We start from the raw sequence: 18,127 nt of genomic DNA, 5'->3' as shown, positions 1-18,127 counted from the left end.
CAAAGCTTCTATGTAAAATTGATCATAAAATTCTTTTTTATTAACTATTATTTTACCCATGTTCATGAATCTCCAATTCAGCTAAAAATATGTATAGTTAACTTTTTCTTCAGAATTGTGAATGCTTTAAAATTTGACTTGTCCTTTTTGTAAATTGTAGAATCAGGGCACCTGGGTGGCTCAGTCATTAAGTGTCTGCCTTTGGCTCAGGACCCTGGGATTGAGCCCCATATTGGGCTCCTTGCTCAGTGGGAAGCCTGCTTCTTCTCCCGCTGTGTTCCCTCGCTGTCTCTCTCTGTCAAATAAATAAATAATATCTCTTAAAAAAATAAAAATAAACTCTGAAATCACATTATCTCCTTTAAATTAAAAATACCTAAACATCTTTATTTTGTTCATTAAAATATTCAAATATCTATATATTATAGTTATTTGTGACTATAGTATTGAATAACAGAAAAAAATGATCAATTAATTAAAATCTTATTTCAGGGGTGCTTGGGTGGCTCAGTGGGTTAGGCCTTTGCTTTCAGCTCAGGTTATGATCTCAGGGTCTGGTGATCAAGCCCCACATTGGGCTGTCTGCTCAGCGGGGAGCATGCTCCCCCCTCCCCCCCGCCGTCTGCTGCTCTGCCAACTTGTGATCTCTCTTTCTCTGTCAAATAAATTCTTTTAAAAAAATCTTATTTCACATCCATTTTCATTGCTAATAATATGTTGTTACAAAATATTGTCTTTACTAGTTTGTCATTAGATAGTAATGTGTATAAATTCCTATAGATATGAAAAGAAGAATGTAAAATTCGGGCATATTGAGGAAACAGTCTAAAAAATAACTCTTGGTGTTGAGATTGTAATAACAAGAATTCACCCCTCTCACATTAACAAATTCTCATCTTCATAGAAATTAGCCCATTTATGAGAATGTTTTCCTGTTACCAAACAGTAAAAGAAATACCAAGTAATAACGAGTAAAATTTTGATAACAAATATACTATGAATATTATACAATGATTAATATTTATAGTAGCTTTATATATTATAGCTACAAATAATCATAATACAACTCATTGATATATAAATTGTAATTTAGAGTATACATAAATTTACTGAAGACTTAAGTTTAATTAATGAGTTAAAATATAGTTTTCTGCATTATTTAGAAACGTCTTAAATAGTGAAAAAAATTGTGAGGGAATTTCTTTATATTCTTTGACTAAGGAAGTTTTTTTCATTTAACAATTGAAATTCAAAGACTAATTGTTTTAATCCTAAATTTCAACCTAATTTTAGTGAAGCAGAATAAAAGTTAATTATGATGGGATTTTGTTTGTACATAGACCACCATATTAATAGAAAATTTCATCTATGATATGTATATACTAAAACTGTTACATTTATTAATTTGCTATATCAATGAATATAAACTACTATATTTACCATAGTAATATTTACATTCATATGTGATAAAATATAATGTATAATAAAATGTTGCATTTATTGATTTACTATATCAATGAATATAAATTAATATATTTACTATAGCAGTAGTATATACATTCATATGTGATAAACATAGAATACTTTAGATTATAATGTGGTTGGAGAAAAGATTGCTAAAGTTTACCATTTCGTCTGTATTTTAGTTCTAACAGATGTATACTTTTTTGGATATTCAGTTATATTCCTCTGTGTATGCAAAACTCTAACTATAATTTTAATACACAGTAATTTTTAAATGACATTTTACCCATTAGATATTATATTTGATGTCCATATTATAATATTCTCACTAGGGGAAAGGTGATCATTTAATATAACATCAAGTTATATTCTTTATAATTTTGTGCTGTTTTGAAACTTAAGAGCCCAGAAGTTTCAAACTCAGACCTACTCTTTTAAGATACATTTCTTTAATTCCTGAAATGGAATGCTTGTAGACTTTACAGTCATTAAATGCAGCTTATCAGATGTCGACCAGTTCAGGAATATAAATGATGACGTTGCTGTGTAGTTTCTAACCTCTGGTACATCACTTAAATATATAGGACAGTTTGCTCACAGGTTGGTATATGAAGTCATGCTATATAGTCATACTTTTCATTTTTTTAAATTTTTTCTTTAAATGAGAATTATGAATGAAATATGGGACTACATAGGGTAAAAATTGGTGTTTTACTTTGATTAGAATAATTTTCATTCCCAGAAAAAAAAAAAACATGGAAAACTTCTAGGAGTATGGAAAAACTTATTAAAGCAAAATACAGACTCTAGAAACCACAGTTGAAAACATTAAAATTCAAAATGTAAAATTAGAATACATGCTCCCAAATACCCTTGAGTAATAAGATAATGCAACATTTGCAAAACATAACAAACATGGGGTTAAGTTCCTTAGCATATAAAGCTTTTAAATTCAGTGAGAAAAAAAACCAACAACCTAGTAGAAGAATGGGCATATAACTTCCATAACCAGCTCCCCAAAAGCCCCCTAAACCCCCCAAACATTTAAACATAGACATAGATGCTCAATTTCACCCATAAAAATTTCAGATTAAAATCTATAGTAAAATACCAGTTTTTATCTAACAGATTTGACAGTTCAATGTGATATATTATAATATCTATAATAGAAGCAAACAATCTTAGATTTTATTGATAAAGCCTAGGAATAAATTATATTGATAAAGTAGATTTTATGCAGCTGTTAGAATAGTGTGCATGTCTGTGTAATAATATGGAAAAATTAAACAGATATTGTTAAATGAAGAAAGCAAAGTAAGGTCAGATAATTTGTATACTCCAATTTGTGTAAAGAGAGACCATCTACACACACACACACACACTCACATACTGTTCTCAATTAGAAAATGAGGATAAGGGGCACCTGGATGGCTCAGTGGGTTAAAGCCCCCGCCTTCGGCTCAGGTCATGATCCCAGGGTCCTGGGATCGAGTCCCGCATTGGGCTCTCTGCTCAAGTGGGGAGCCTGCTTCCTCCTTTCTCTCTCTCTGCCTGCCTTTCTGCCTACTTGTGATCTCTGTCCGTCAAATAAATAAATAAATAATCTTTAAAAAGAAGAAAATGAGGAAAAAAGTTGCTTTTGAGATCAGAATTTAGGGATTGTGAACTTCGAGTAGAAAAGGAGTTATTTTGGGGCGTCTGGGTGGCTCAGTTATTAAGCATCTGCCTTCCACTCAGGTCATTACCCCAGGGTCCTGGGATCGAGCCCCTCATCCAGCCTCTCATCGGGCTCCCACTCGGCAGGAAACCTGCTTCTCCCTCTCCCTCTCCCCCTGCTTATGTCCTCCCTCTCACTGATATCTCTCTCTCTGTCAAATAAATAAATAAAATCTTTAAAAAAAATTTCTAAAGAAAGAAAATTCTTAATTTACTAAAACACCACGGCGAATAATGCCTGAATACCTCCTTAGAGGCCACACATTATTTGAACATGTTGGGGAAATGAAGAGGGATAAAGTATCATGTCTCCTCTTCTCAAAAACTGGTAAAATGGTACTAATTTGTAAGTTAGTTAAAACTCAGTGTAGGAGATTTTCTATTAGAAATGGGGCCAAAAGGGGCACCTGGGTGGCTCAGTGGATTAAGCCGCTGCCTTCGGCTCAGGTCATGATCTCAGGGTCCTGGGATCAAGCCCCACATCGTGCTCTCTGCTCAGCAGGAAGCCTGCTTCCTCTTCTCTCTCTGCCTGCTGCTCTTGCCTACTTGTGATCTCTGTCAAATTAATTAATTAATTAATTAATTAAAGCTTTAAAGAAATGGGGCCAAAAAGGCTATATACTCTTTTGTACATCTCAGAGTAGTGTACATATATACTATAATTGATCTTTACAAAACTTTATGGAAAAAATAGAGCACCGTCTGCCACCAAAAAAACAAGAGTTAAGCCCATTTTCTGTATTTGCTCAGTTAATGCTTACATCAGCCTGAGAAGTAGGTACCATTATCATCCTCATTTTATAAAGTACACAGAGGATTTGAGTATCTTATAAAATGTGACACTGCTTCCAAGGAGTGCCAGAGCTGGTATTCAAGTCCAGGCAGTTTGGTTATAGGATCCTCAATCCTAATAGCTGAACTGTTCTACTTAAACTTCATTTTGTGATTTGAACTTATGTCTGCTTTGCAAACAAAAGACTAAAAAGGTTTAGGCATTAAATAATTAGTTCAGGTTTACACTGCTAATAAATGTCACAGCCATGGTCTTTGGAGTAAAAGCAGTCATCTCATTTTGTACCCACGCTGCCTCTATTCTTAGGGGAGTTCCAAGGAAGGGGAGCAGGGGAAGAGCCATTTTGATAGCGCTACCTGTTTAAAGTCCTAATGACAAATCAACAGAATGCGTGGTTTCTCCAAGAAAATTGCTCTAAGAAAACTTACTTCCTTTTTATGAAGGTATTTCATTCAAGTAGTACCAAATAATTTGTTTTGCACAGGAACTTTGATATGATTTCTGAAGAATTTTCAAGATCAGGGGATAAAAAAACTGGTATTCATTTAAAGCCTGTTTCTGCTTTGTGAAAAGACTTTGTCAGCAATCCAGAATGAGGGCTGTGCTAACAAAATTCCAACATTTCTGTGGGATGATCCAAAAACAGCAAACAGAAGGCATTAAATTTCTTAACAGTCAGAAGTGTGTGCGTGCCTGCTATGCCATTCCTGTCATTCATTGCTTTTTGTTGTGCATAGATTAAAGCTGGAATACTTTGATTTGCAGACTAATATGTTCCATAGAGAATTTTCTTCATATAAAAAAGGAGTAGCTTAAGAGCATGTGAAGTCTGTGCACTCTGCCCTACATTTATATAGCTCTTCACTGAATATATGTTTTTAAGCTGATTTTAGGGCATTTGCGTTGACGGTATGCCTTCATACATCTAAGACATTTGCTAGATTGAGATCCCAAGTTGTTTCTCTCTTGCTCAGCCCTGAAGCAGGTTTACACAAGTATTCTGATGTAAGACAGAAGTGTTACATATGTATATGTTGTATGCGTATGTTGTGTGTGTGTGTATATATATATGTATATATATATAGGTATATATATTATGTATATATTATATGTGTATTTTATAGTATATAGATTTGAGTGTTATGGAGAAGCCTGGCTCAGTGGGTTAACAATACCTAATCTTGTCTCATACACAATGCCGCGTCTCGGTAGCGACAAAATCAAAAGCCCATACCAGAATTAAGGACTTGTTTTAAAAGCATATAACTAAGTTAAAGAAAGAAATGAGTGTACAAATAAAGTGTCATTCTGTTGACGAGAGCTTTTCTGAGCCATCTTCACTTCGATGCCAAAGTCACTCAAACCGTTCTGAGCACAGTCTGTATTAATGTTGCACTGGTGATTTCCATCCTGTTCGTAGAGCGGCCCTGGGTGGAGACGAGATGTAGGTGACACCACGACCTGCATTTAAAATCCCTTCATTTCTTCTTTTTTAAATTACAGCAAATTCAGTAAAGCTAGAAATGCAGAGTGATGAAGAGTGTGACAGGAAACCCCTGAGCCGTGAAGATGAGATCAGGGGCCATGATGAAGGTAGCGGCCTAGAAGAACCCCTAATTGAGAGCAGCGAGGTGGCCGACAACAGGAAAGTCCAGGAGCTTCAAGGCGAGGGAGGAATCCGGCTTCCGAATGGTAAACTGAAATGTGACGTCTGTGGCATGGTTTGCATTGGGCCCAATGTGCTTATGGTACATAAAAGGAGTCACACTGGTAAGCAGCTGAAAGAATGACCTGATGACTGCCTGTGACATCTGATGTTGATATTACCTGACACCTATTCTCTTTCCTTTTTATTCAGGGGTGGCAGTGGTGAAACCACCTTTTCAGAATTCTGCTAGTATTGGATTGCTGAAAAGCAGAGAGTAGCCTGGGTCTTGACTTCCAGCCTTCAGATCTGAATAGCATATCAGAAAAGAAGTTTGGGATTCAGTTTCCACAGTTCTTAATATAGCAATAATAGGATAAGGGTTCAAAAGGTATAGGAGAATCTCATTGTGTAACCTAATCTTTTTGTATTTCTATACATATTTTACCATACCCATGGGCAGGTAATACAGTTTGCTAGCTACGAGTTTATACTATAAAATGGTACTCATGCATTTATATAGAGGTGGATCATTTTCACCTTATCTGGTTAACTTCTTGGAATACAATTTCCAATCAATCTCTGCCCATCATGGGTCTCAGTATTGGGCAGATACTTCCCCTAGTTTGGGGATGTTATCATCTTCCTGTAATTTTTTTTATTATAACTCCTGCAAGAGATACGGAGGGTGCAGTATAGCCAAGGGTGGTGGGTATGCTGGTAGGAATGTGTGATCAGGGAATAGGGTGAGGAAAGAGGCCTCCAATTAATGTAAGATATACTTTTAGACATTTGAGCAATGTAAAAAAACAGCTAAATGAGAGGAAGGCCTTATTTAAATCCCTCCAAATCCTTTGGCAAAATGGAAACAAAAAAGTCTTTTAAATTAAAAAAAAAACACAACAACAACAGAAATGAGATTATGTGTAAGAAAGGCAGGTGGTTGACTATTAGAAAAGTTTTAAGTTCATATGAAAATTGATTTAAAGATGGTACCTTTACCTATAATGCAAAGTAGTGTTAGATAGCAAAATATTAATCACTAATACTCCCAGAGTTTTAAAATATGATTCTCTTTGGAAGAGAGATGAATCAATTTAATTAGTGAGTGCTTAAAACATGAGAGATACGAGATACACTGAAGTCTTTTTAACCCAAATCTCTCATTTACACATTTACAGTCAAGGGATTTGTCCATTATCCCTTATGTAGTTAGGACATTATGAGGCTAAAATCAAGGTTTCCTGATGCCCAGACTGGTTTTGTTGAAATGTACTATCGTGGTATCTTAATGCACCAACATTTAATGATAAGATATGATTATAAGGCTTAAAAATTATAGTAAGGAGTTACACATTAAAATCAGTGTTATCTTAATCAAAATCATCAGGTTTGGATCCTCATTCAAATTCTACATTCAAATTCTACAGCTACATGTTTACTTTCGGTTTTGTTTTTAATTTCCTTTTTAAACAACATATTTTTAAAATATTTGTATTACTAGTACAGGTGTTTTTTTCCCTTAGTTAAAAAAATTTTTTTTCTAGAAAAGTTAAAAGATCAAGTTTGGTATTCGGTAAGAAAGATCTGAAAAGACTATAAAATAATGAGTCTACTTTTCTTCTATGCTCATGAAGTAATGTTAACTGCAGTTCTAAAAGAAGAGTTCTACAAAGTTATAATGTTTTCATTATCTCACAGTGATTATACTGAGGAAGATAATACCCATTCAAATGTGTAACTTCCCCCTTCTAGCAACATATAAACTAAAGTAGTCAATTTCAGTTGAATTGCATATAGTGTGCATTTTAACGCTGAAAAGTATACTAGCAACAATTTTTTGTAAGATTTCTAATAAACCTTTTATAGTCTGAGCCAAGAAAATTCAAAGAACCTGAGTGTACTCTCTTGAATATTTAGGTTAATCAATGTGCCACTGTATTTGTAGTGATTTTTATGAGTGTTGTTGGTTTGTAAACACAAGAGTAATTACATACTGACTCTACTACTTATTTAATATTTACAACTATGATAGAGTTGAATTATTTTGATTTTGAAAAATCATCAAATTGACAGAGAAAATATTCCTAAAATAGTTATACAGATTTCCACAAGTTCTATGAATATGGGATTCACTCAACTAGTAAAGGAAAGGAGAATGGACAAAATAACTAAAGTCCTGTTGCAAATCGATGAACTTTATTGTTAATAAACGTTTATTGGAGTATTGTAAAATTTTTACTTTCCTTAGATCTGGAAAGTTTTTGTTAAAGTTAAAAGCCATTCATGGAGGAGCTTGGGATACCTGCCACACATGTTGACCGTGAAAATGTGATATATCTTGAAAGTAGCTATTTTTTAGGGCACCTGGGTGGCTCAGACGTTAAATGTCTGCCTTCAGCTCAGGAATGATCCTGAGGTCCTGGGGTTGAGCCCTTCGTTGGGCTCCCTGCTCAGAGGGAAATCTACTTCTCCCTCTCCCACTCCCTCTGCCTATGTTCCCTCTCTGGCCGTCTCTGGCTGTCAAGTAAATAAATAAAATCTTAAAAAAATAAAATTTAAAAAATAGCTGTTTTTATAGGTATTTCTGATGACCCAGTTTATACATCTGAATAGGTCATGACCTTTTCAACTCCCTTTTTGTATTCTTTGAGAATACAAAGTCTTTGTGTGTGTGTGTGTGTGTGTGTGTGTGTGTGTTTAACTTGAACTAGATTGAAAAAATGTGGTTGAGATCTAGTCATAAACGAAATGTTTTCTCATTAATGCCAAGAATTACTATCTTCATTTCAGAATTTCCCCCTTTTACCAATTATTAATAGCTAGTGTCCAAGGCACGGTCTTAAATCCTTATAAAGCCTTTGGGAAACATACTTGTGTGTCATAGAATATCCATTATAAAATGGATAGTAGAAAAAGATACACAACAACCACCCAGTTTACTAAAATGATGTGGAGTATCATATCTAATTCACTTCTTCTTTCTCTTTCAAACTCTACTAAAGTGCCAATTCCAGTGTCTTATACATGGCTTGGTGTCATTTCTTGGTGTTGCTACTTTAGTAGGTAATCAGGTAATATTGTCATCGGATACTCCAGGCACTCTTCACTGCGACAGGGGCGGAGTAAAAGAAGTAGGGGTAGTAAATCAATTCATGCTTCAACATGAATTGATGTGGACCATTATAAATATAGACTGTTCTTAACTTTGCCCTTCTTTGGGGTAGAGTACTCCCATCTTCGTAACTTCGTGTACGTTGTAGCTATGTGGAATCATTCTTTTGCTCCAAGGCCCTTTCAACAGGTACATGGGATTTTTCATATTTTTAGGTGGTTGTTCCATCCAACACAGGAACACCCTGTCGTTGATGCACCAAAGCAAACTGATGCATGTATACTTGTATTTCAGTTGAATCTTTAAACACACACCTAGAAATAATGTGTTTATGAAAGTACATAAAAGAGTGAAATGCAGTTTATTTCAAAATAAGAATAAATAACTTCATTCTGGGAATAACTAAAAAAGGTCCTTGAGCGGATTAGCAGATTTAAAAAACAAAAACAAAACAAAAAGCAGATTAAGAATGGAAATGAATGATAGCATGTCTCCATATTAATTGTTCTCCTGGATTCAGAGTTGTTAATCCAGACTTTTGTACCCATCCATGGGGGAATTGGTTATCACAGATACAATAGCCTACTTGATTTTTTCAGTTGGATTAGGTATAGTGTACTTAGCACCTTTGTGGTGTTTTTCTGAAGTTTGCTTTTGTTTATATCAGAAGAACATGATTAATATATTTTTCAGGCAAAGTCTCAACTGATTTGAAAAGAACTAGTTGAGTAAGCCTGTTTATTAAAGAAAAAGCAAATTATTTAAAAAATAATTGAGATGTGTTGTTTCAAGGCACAGACACAATATATGAACCTTTTACTTAAATATCAGATCATTTTACATGTCTCTCTTAATCCCAATTCAAGACTTAATCCATGTAGATCAGTGTTTCTCAAAACTTCATCCAGCTGCAATCAAAGTGCATTACTATGATTGCTTCTTTCCTCTTATCAAAAATGGGAACAGGGTTTGTAAACCTTCATCATGCCTTTCTTTATTTCTCAGGGCCATGGGAATATAGTTGGCAAAAGACTCCACACTAAGACACACTCAGCAACAGACAGTATTTCCCAATATACCTAGACCCCTTTTCATTTCTCCTGCCCCTTTAAGGATGATCACATAAATTCAGATGCAATTCTGTTAAAACATATTTGAAGATATCTGGAATATTTGTTAGTGTAAAAATAAAATTACCCTGTCATTGGTCTCATAAACTCAATTAGGTGAATTTCAAAATTCTTTTTAAGAGTTATCCTTATTATTTTTTCCTTTTTGATTAGCATTACTTGGAATGACAAATTCAGTACTCTAAATTAGGAATTTTTAAATATTTCAATTGTAGGAGGCTTAATGAAAATCTAAGTTAGCACGTTATAGGAGTATTTTCTAAAGGCAAACTTGATTTCAAATGGTTTTTGTTCACCAAACTGATTTAATTCACTTTAAAGTTATTGCATACTAATTTATTAATTGCCTGGAAGACTCCGACAGATTTCAAAAGTAAAATCAAGTATTTGGAGGGGAAAGTATAATTTGCATTTGCTATTTTCCTACGATATAAAAATTCTCATGAAGAAAGTACATTCTTCTTTTTTATTAGTAATTCCATGGCAGGGGTGGGAAGTAGAAATTCCTGGTTTTAAAGAGCTATAGACTGCTATTTCATTGACATAAAAAGCCAACAAATTGTTATGTGTGTGTGTTTGTGTGTGCATATGTGTGTAAAGATTTACCAAATTTAGATTTATTTTCAAACTTTGATTACTTTGTAAGACTTCATATAAGAAATTTTTCGGTAAAGTATTTCTCTTTTAAGCTGTATTTAGTGTTGATTTAATTTGCCAATTTCATCAAACAAATGAAATAAGATAAAATTTAAGATGACTTTTAAAATATTTTTTTTACATGATACACTAGTACAAGGCCTTTTTGTAAATGTAATTCAGATCTCCAGATTTTGTTAGAAAAACTTTTACCCTTCTTACATGAACACATAGATTATAATTTTTTGGATATGTATCTCATGAAGTTCCAAAATGAGAAAAAAGTACAGAATTTGAGATACACCTGATGTATCCATTTTTTAATTTCTTTAGGTTTTATAACAAATCTATGTGATAGAATATGCAGTGGCAACTGCAAGAAAATGGCCAATTTATCTTCTTTATGACTCCTAGCTTCCTTTAATAGAAGGATCATTGAGTTTGCATTAATTAAGGGCCCCCCAAAATAATGAGGTTTCATTATTCACTATTTTCAAATGTTTCAGTTAAAGATATAAAACATGAGAATTCAGTATAAATTTTTAAGTATTAAAATTACAATCTTCATCTGACCTCAAGTACAGAAATAGTCCAGTTAAACCAAAGGAGCATTTTTTAAAAACTTTATGTCCGTTCTAAACTTTGAACTTTACTATTTTGTACTGTGTATATATTAATTTATAACTTAGTTCATAAATATCTTTAGAGATCAGCAAACTTAAAATAATAGTATTTTCTTCGTGGTTTGACCCTAAATGCTAATTTTACTGCTTCCCCAACTATATGTTTTTATGTTCAGTGACCTTGGTGACAGCCAGTTGATGACAATAGACTAAACTGATAATTCTGGCTGAACAGTTTTATAGCAGTATCCAGTAATGGGAGGAAAGAAGGAAAATGTTTCTCTCAAATTATTTTCACAACAAAAAGAATACAGGAAATACCTGGATGAATAATTTTCTTTGGACTCTTCTTGTTTATGTCAGGAAATTTTGCCAAAGCTTTCACTGTTGATGACTAGGAGAATGGAGAGACCTGGGCCTGGCCTAATTTGGAGAGATTTTGTGATAATGAACATTGTAATCTGGCCCCCAGGGACAAAATCAAAGGCTAAATCAGAGAGTTAGACTAAAGAGTCAAAATTCAACTCAAATTCAAAATTTCTGTAATATTAAAAGAGATATAGCATGGTTCAGTAGAGCAAGATTTTGTAGTCCAATGGAGCAAGATTCCTATCAGTTTGAGTACTTATTAGCTCCGTAACTATAATCAGATACTTTGATACTTGAACTTCAAGTTCTTCATTTGAAAATTGAAATTATAGGGACCTAATTAGTAATATCATTTTAAGATTTTAAATATTCTATGTAAAGCAACCAGTAAAGTCAGTGAAGTGATGGCACTTAGTTGTTCAAACAGTGGTCAATGCGATTACTGATTCTTTTGAGCCAGTAACAGGAATCCAGTAAAATTGTATGAGGAGAGGAAACCACGCTTGACCTGAAGTTTAAGGCTTCAGTATTAACAGATTTTAGGAAGAAAAAGGTTCAGAAGTCTGAGGAGGGAGAAAACTCTAAGCACAGAGAGCCGCTGCCAGTTCATAGCATACAGCCGACCAGTCCGGTACTCATAACCCACTCGATCGTTCCCACTTCTTTTCCCTTTGGCAGGTGAACGTCCCTTCCACTGTAACCAGTGTGGAGCCTCTTTTACTCAGAAGGGCAACCTTTTGAGACACATAAAGTTACACTCTGGAGAGAAGCCGTTCAAATGTCCTTTTTGTAGCTATGCCTGTAGAAGAAGGGACGCCCTCACAGGACACCTCAGGACCCACTCTGGTAAGTGTCACTGACTCTTTGAGAAGAAAGCTAAAATATAAGAAATTCAGGAAAGTGTTATAGAGTAATACAGAATAACTTACAGCTTTGTACGTAGCTAGGAATGAGCTCAACAATATTTTTATTTGTGTACATTGAATAACTGATAAGTCTTGCAAGATGCATATGGCCCTTCCTTTTTTTAGACTTACAGACTTGGCAGAAAGTAGCACCATCAGCTGAAGAATCTTTTATTTCGAGCTATTGAAGTAAGGAAACAACTGTTCTATAGATTCTGTATGATTTTTAATTTTATAATTATTAATTCAATAATTATGGTTAATCCCGGATAATGGAAAATCAAGTAAAATACCATAGTTACGTGCTGATATTACCATAGAGGAGATGAAAGCTGTGGTACTTTTCAACTGATAAGAGTGTCCAGTCTGGGACCTCAGTGGGAAAACAAACATTGCTATTTTTAAGCTTGAAAATATTATGCTTATTAGAAAATTGGCTGTTAGAGTATTTTATATTTCCTTTAAACACGCCTTGTTTCTTTAACTCTCAAAATGTAGTCATTGGATTTTCTCTGAAACTTTTCTTTGCTTCATAAATCATCATTAAAAAATCTAGAGTAAGTGTGATATTTTTAAAATGCTAGGATATAGTACATAAAAGACAAAGAATGATTAGAAATCTGAATGAATCTCATTTGACTTTTAGCATGAATTGCCATAACCAAAAAGTTAAAGGTGGAAAATTAATATAGAATACTCTCAAGCCAGTTTTATATCCTCCTTCTGTCCATAATGACATATTAAATTTTAATTTTAATATGAAGATTTGATGGAAGTGATATTTTCATCTACATTGACGAATTGTATTGGAGAGTGCTATGGATTGTGAGAGAATGCTTGTATTATCTTTTTTTACATTTTCCGTATTAATCCTTAAGGCTTTACTTGGTTTTTTTTTTTTTTTTTTTTTTTTTTTAGGCTTTACTTGGTTTTTAATGTGAATATGAAATGTGTGAAACTATTTTAGGCATTAACTTGTAAATTTGGAGCAGTTATAGAAAAATAAAATGAATGCAAACATAAAAACAAAATATTTTAAGTATATACAGTTACTTTCCTCCTTGATTCAAAGTAATTCCCTTATTTCCAACTATGACATTTTATATTTTATTTTAACTTATGCTATGAAAATTACATCTTTATTATAAAAATTATTCTTTCTTGAAGGATATTTTTAAGACATGACAGTTAATTCCTTTACCTAGCCATGTATTCTGGCTTATTAAAGCGTTATTGAATTGACCACAGATGGTGTAAAAGATCAATTTTCATGAACATTATCTATTACGTGAAGTTGAGGAAAAAATATAACTTTAAACATCTGTTTCATTGTTTGCAAAATTGTGTTGCTTTTAATATCATGATATAATATACACATGCTACTTTACCGGGATTGCTATATTGCCCTTGGAAGGTTCAGTGCCTTCAAAGCTCAACCTCTGGAAGGCTTTCAGTATCTTAATTTGTGTTGTCTTGATTTCCTTTTTGTTCTTTTAACACATCCATCCCTGTGGGTGGTGTCTAAGAAGACACCTTGGTTTTTGTTTCTACTGAACTCTGGGCAGTTGCAATCAGCATCTTTTTTGCAAATTAGTCATGAGTCATCTAGAGGTTCCTGGTTGGCGGCGAATGAAGTAAGGAATGAGAAAGATGTTACTCCAAATGCAGGCCACTCCCATTGGGTTCCACCAGGCCAGACACTTGACAACACTTACATGGTTTGTGTGATTATGAAGTTTGTGTGTATAAAGTGAAGCTATTTCTGTGAAATTGCACATTTTGTAAGTAAATCACTGCTACTTTGAGGTTCGAAAAAAACAAAGACATGGACCCTGTAACTGCAATCATGCTATTATTTTGCAATTTGGTATACAAAGTCTTGATTATGTAGATATATAAATAGATAGTATACTCAAACTGACTAATTAAAGAGAGTTAAACGGAGCAGTGAGAGAGAGGAAGGTGTCATCTACCTACTGCATCATCAACAGGTGATATGAATTCAGTTACATTTCTAACTGTAATCTAAAATATTTGCCATTGCCAATGCTTTTTGTAGTAGATACAACATAAAATATAGCTGCTAAATTCCGTGCCATCTAATTGTTCAGAAAGCCCAAATTGGTTATTCCAGCTTTCTTCTGCTACCAATTCCATCTTTCTCTTACTCTTACCCTCGTTTTTAGCACCTGGGCTGAACAGGATTCTTTATCTGATGAGTGACCCAAACATTAATTTCTACAAATTCTGAGGACTTCACTATCCTGTTTTCCTTGCATTACTGCAATTTTTCAGTAACCAGGATTATTGGGAACATTTTTTAAAAGAGGTACCTGAGTTCCAAACATAACAACCCAGAATCATCTTGGTAGTCTAGAAAAGTCACCAACCAATAGCCCACTTCTCTCCCTCTTAGTTTAGCAGCTTGAGATGCCCCAAATAGCCAGGGGGTAGTCCAATATGACAGTTCCAGACCTCTGATCCCTGGTGGAAAGACTCTTTCCTTGGGTACCTAGCACATACATCAGAGCAGCATACAAACCATGCCTTCTTCATGGTGAAACTTGCAAAGTGCACCCAATTTTCATTTATCATAGAGGACCTAATTCAACATGTCTAGACCACCAAATCCATAACATTACACTAATACTGTGCTTCTCTGAACTTTCTGTGGCAGTTATCTCCTCTCCTCTGGCATATATCTTACGGAGGCATCTCAGGTATTTACTGCTTCCTGCTCACCATGTCCAGTCAGTACCGTGAATGTAATGTTCCAACTTGATGTTCTGTGGACTGTCAAGATGAACTAGATTTCTTTGGACTGTATTATAACAGAAGAGTTGACCTAGCCTTAAGCTAAGATAATAAAAGTATGCTCTCCCTGCAGTGTGAAGGCAAAGTGCTTCAGATTATCTGTTGATAAGGAATTATTTTCCAAAGAAATTGTTAAGTCATTATCTCCATACCTGGTATCAGGGGCTATGTTATATGTTAACATGTGCCAGTAACGGTATTACAGCTAGAACTGCATCTGTAGTCGGCATTTTGATGTGATTAAGACTGCATGCATCCACAGAACCATCTAGCTTGCATTAACCTCATCAGCAGTATACATGGGTATGTAGTAGGAATCGCCATGCCAACCTCTTTCATTTGTATTTTACTATCTTTAAGTCTAGGGCTGTGATCTCCAATCTGGTAGCGACTAGCCTCCTGTGGCTAGTGCTATGTGTTGAAATAATATTTTCTTATTAAATGAAATCTATTAAAATTAATTCCACCTTTTTAAAATGTGGCCACTAGAAAATGTAAAATTATGTGTCTGATTCATACTTGCATCGGACAAGCACAGTTCTTGGCTTTCCATGATTGCTGTAGGTCAGGGAACCAACATAAGAATTCTGTCCATTACTAAGTTTATTTATTCCCAAAATACTGTAAGATGGACTTGGGAAAAGCCTACATATATACCTTGACCTCCATATACCCCCACTTTGAACTGGTCAACTACAATGGCATTTTGGGTTCCAGAGATTAATGTCAACTCAGAGCTAATCTAATAGACTAATAATCTGCGGTAGGATTTGGTATTTCCATTTCCTGCCGTAGAGCCTGTGCCACTCTGAGATCACATATACATTTAAATCAAGGAGGCCAGATCTGTTTGCAACATCTGCCATTGTTCTGTCCAGCCCAGAGAAGACAATTACCATAAAGCTTTTCAAGCATGTGGCTTCTTTCATGACCAGTGTAATTCTTGGGTGAAGGGAGTTTCCCACAGGCCCTTCTAGAAGTATGTAAGTGGCAGGCTGAACCGATGATTCATAATAGATCCTTTACATTATTCTTACTTATTTGAACTTTTGTTCTTCTTCCTCTTTGCTATGCCAGGAAACCCTGGCATTTCAACTTTTTACTAATAAGCCATCACTGAATCAAGGGTTCAATTAGTCACTCCCACTTGTTCAAGGCAATATATTAAATCCCAAATCCAGGTGAATGCATATAAATTGATAAAAATTTGGCCCAATCTAGTATTTTGTTTCATCTTCTTGTTGTAAAATTCTTAAAATCGATTCATTCCCTTACATGCTAACTGGACTCCTGCTGGTACAATTGGCCGTTTCGTGATTCCTTCAGTGTATAGGGCTGTCGCCTCCTGGATCAGGCCTTGATTTTGGTTATATTAGAATCTAATTTATTATGAGCCTATGGACAATGAGAGTTAATAGGAATGAGTCCTGAAAGGAATTGCCATTTTCTGATTGGGTTCTTGCTTTGGCTGAAACAATCGAAAGTCTTCTTACTTTATGGGAATGCTGATTTATAGACATTAGTTTCCTTAGATGGAAAGGTGGAGAGTGAGGACTGTGTCTTCCAGCAAGGGGGGTTTGGAAGTGTTTGCAGGTTCAACATTCTACGCCTTGGTATTTGATCAGATAGTACCATTCCATGTTTCACTAATCCATTGCCATGACCAGGTTGTATTGGTACTGCCCATTTTATTTAGTGTGGCAACTCTATAACCCTTCAAATCAGATTCTGGAGTTGGTTTTCAGCCTTATTTGCCCTTAGGCTTAGGTAAATAAGGACTCTTTTAAAGCTGACAGAGGACTTTGACATTCCACCTTCTGCTCTGACATGAAGTGAGCATTCAAGACCTTCAAACTGTCCTTCCTCCTTTATGTAATCCTTAGGGTCATCAGAGTTAGCTGTATCATACTACAGTCTTCACTCTACATGCCACCACTGCACTTCAGCAAGGCTACATGCTACCAGCAGTGATAATTTGGGTAATCATATTGCCAGCAAATAGCTAGAATTAGTAGTATTCCATTAACTCCCCAGTAAGAAAGCCATCTTGTTCTCTTTATATTGAGCAACTCAGTGCCAGAATGCGATTTTGACTCTCTGAGGCCTTGGGCCACTCCTGCTACCAGTAACTATCAACCAAGGCCCTGACAGGAGCAATGAGAAATTGCTCAATGGGAAAAATTTGGAGACATTCATGGTAATATTTACAAGAGAATAGTGAGGCATAAAGGAAACCAACGAAGGATGGTTGAAGCATTACAACACTAGCAATAGCAAGAAACCATTAGCAACCCTATGTCTGGAGGGGATCAAGAGATCACTGGAATTAGAAGAGGTAGGAGATGGGTCTTAAACACTGAGCTTTGATGAGGAATGTTCTCCTGCTAACCTGTGACTGAAGAATAAACACCTTGACCTCAGTCTTTCCACTCTCTAGTCTCTTGCTGATTCCCCACATGCACTAAGGCTAGCAAGAAGCCAAAGGACAGAAGAGCCTACTGATAAAGGCAATAGAAATTAGCTTTCTGCAGGAGCAAAGAAGGGTGCAAATGGCTATAAAGGTGACACAGAATATGCCACAGATAGACTAAAATTTAGGAACTAGTGCTTAAAATTACTAGTATAGGGTATTCAGGCAAATGTAGTGATTTTAATCTTAATTTCTGTTTTTATGGATATTATCAGTACAAAGTATTTTGCTTCCTCCTTCCTCTCCCCCACTTTGGGTAATGACTATCCATTGTTTTAGTTTGTTATTGTGCTGTAGAGTATTAATATTGCATCTTTGCTTCCTATATTTTAGATTTGAAATTTTTTCTCTACTAGGTTGGTAACAAAGAGCTTGGCATTGATGTACACTTATGTGTTAAATTAAAAAAAAATTAGAAAAATACATTCAATAAATGCTAACCCTTCC

The 18,127-nt window shown here is 34.9% G+C and overlaps 1 protein-coding gene across 12 annotated transcripts in view; it reads left to right on the top strand.

Moving 5' to 3' along the window:
- Positions 1-18,127, top strand: part of IKZF2 (IKAROS family zinc finger 2) — a 158,108-nt gene that overhangs the window by 95,505 nt on the left and 44,476 nt on the right. For 9 of the 12 annotated variants that reach the window (XM_044241534.1, XM_044241533.1, XM_044241532.1 and 6 more), the window contains 2 exons: positions 5,477-5,743; positions 12,170-12,337. In XM_044241534.1, coding sequence (XP_044097469.1) covers positions 5,477-5,743; positions 12,170-12,337 — 435 coding nt within the window. The remainder of the gene's footprint in view (positions 1-5,476; positions 5,744-12,169; positions 12,338-18,127) is intronic. The other 3 variants (XM_044241540.1, XM_044241538.1, XM_044241537.1) reach the window with 1 other exon arrangement.

The sequence above is a fragment of the Neovison vison genome, chromosome 3 (genome assembly GCF_020171115.1).
Source record: "Neovison vison isolate M4711 chromosome 3, ASM_NN_V1, whole genome shotgun sequence".
NCBI lineage: Eukaryota > Metazoa > Chordata > Mammalia > Carnivora > Mustelidae > Neogale > Neogale vison.
This window is presented reverse-complemented; position numbering and strand designations above follow the sequence as displayed.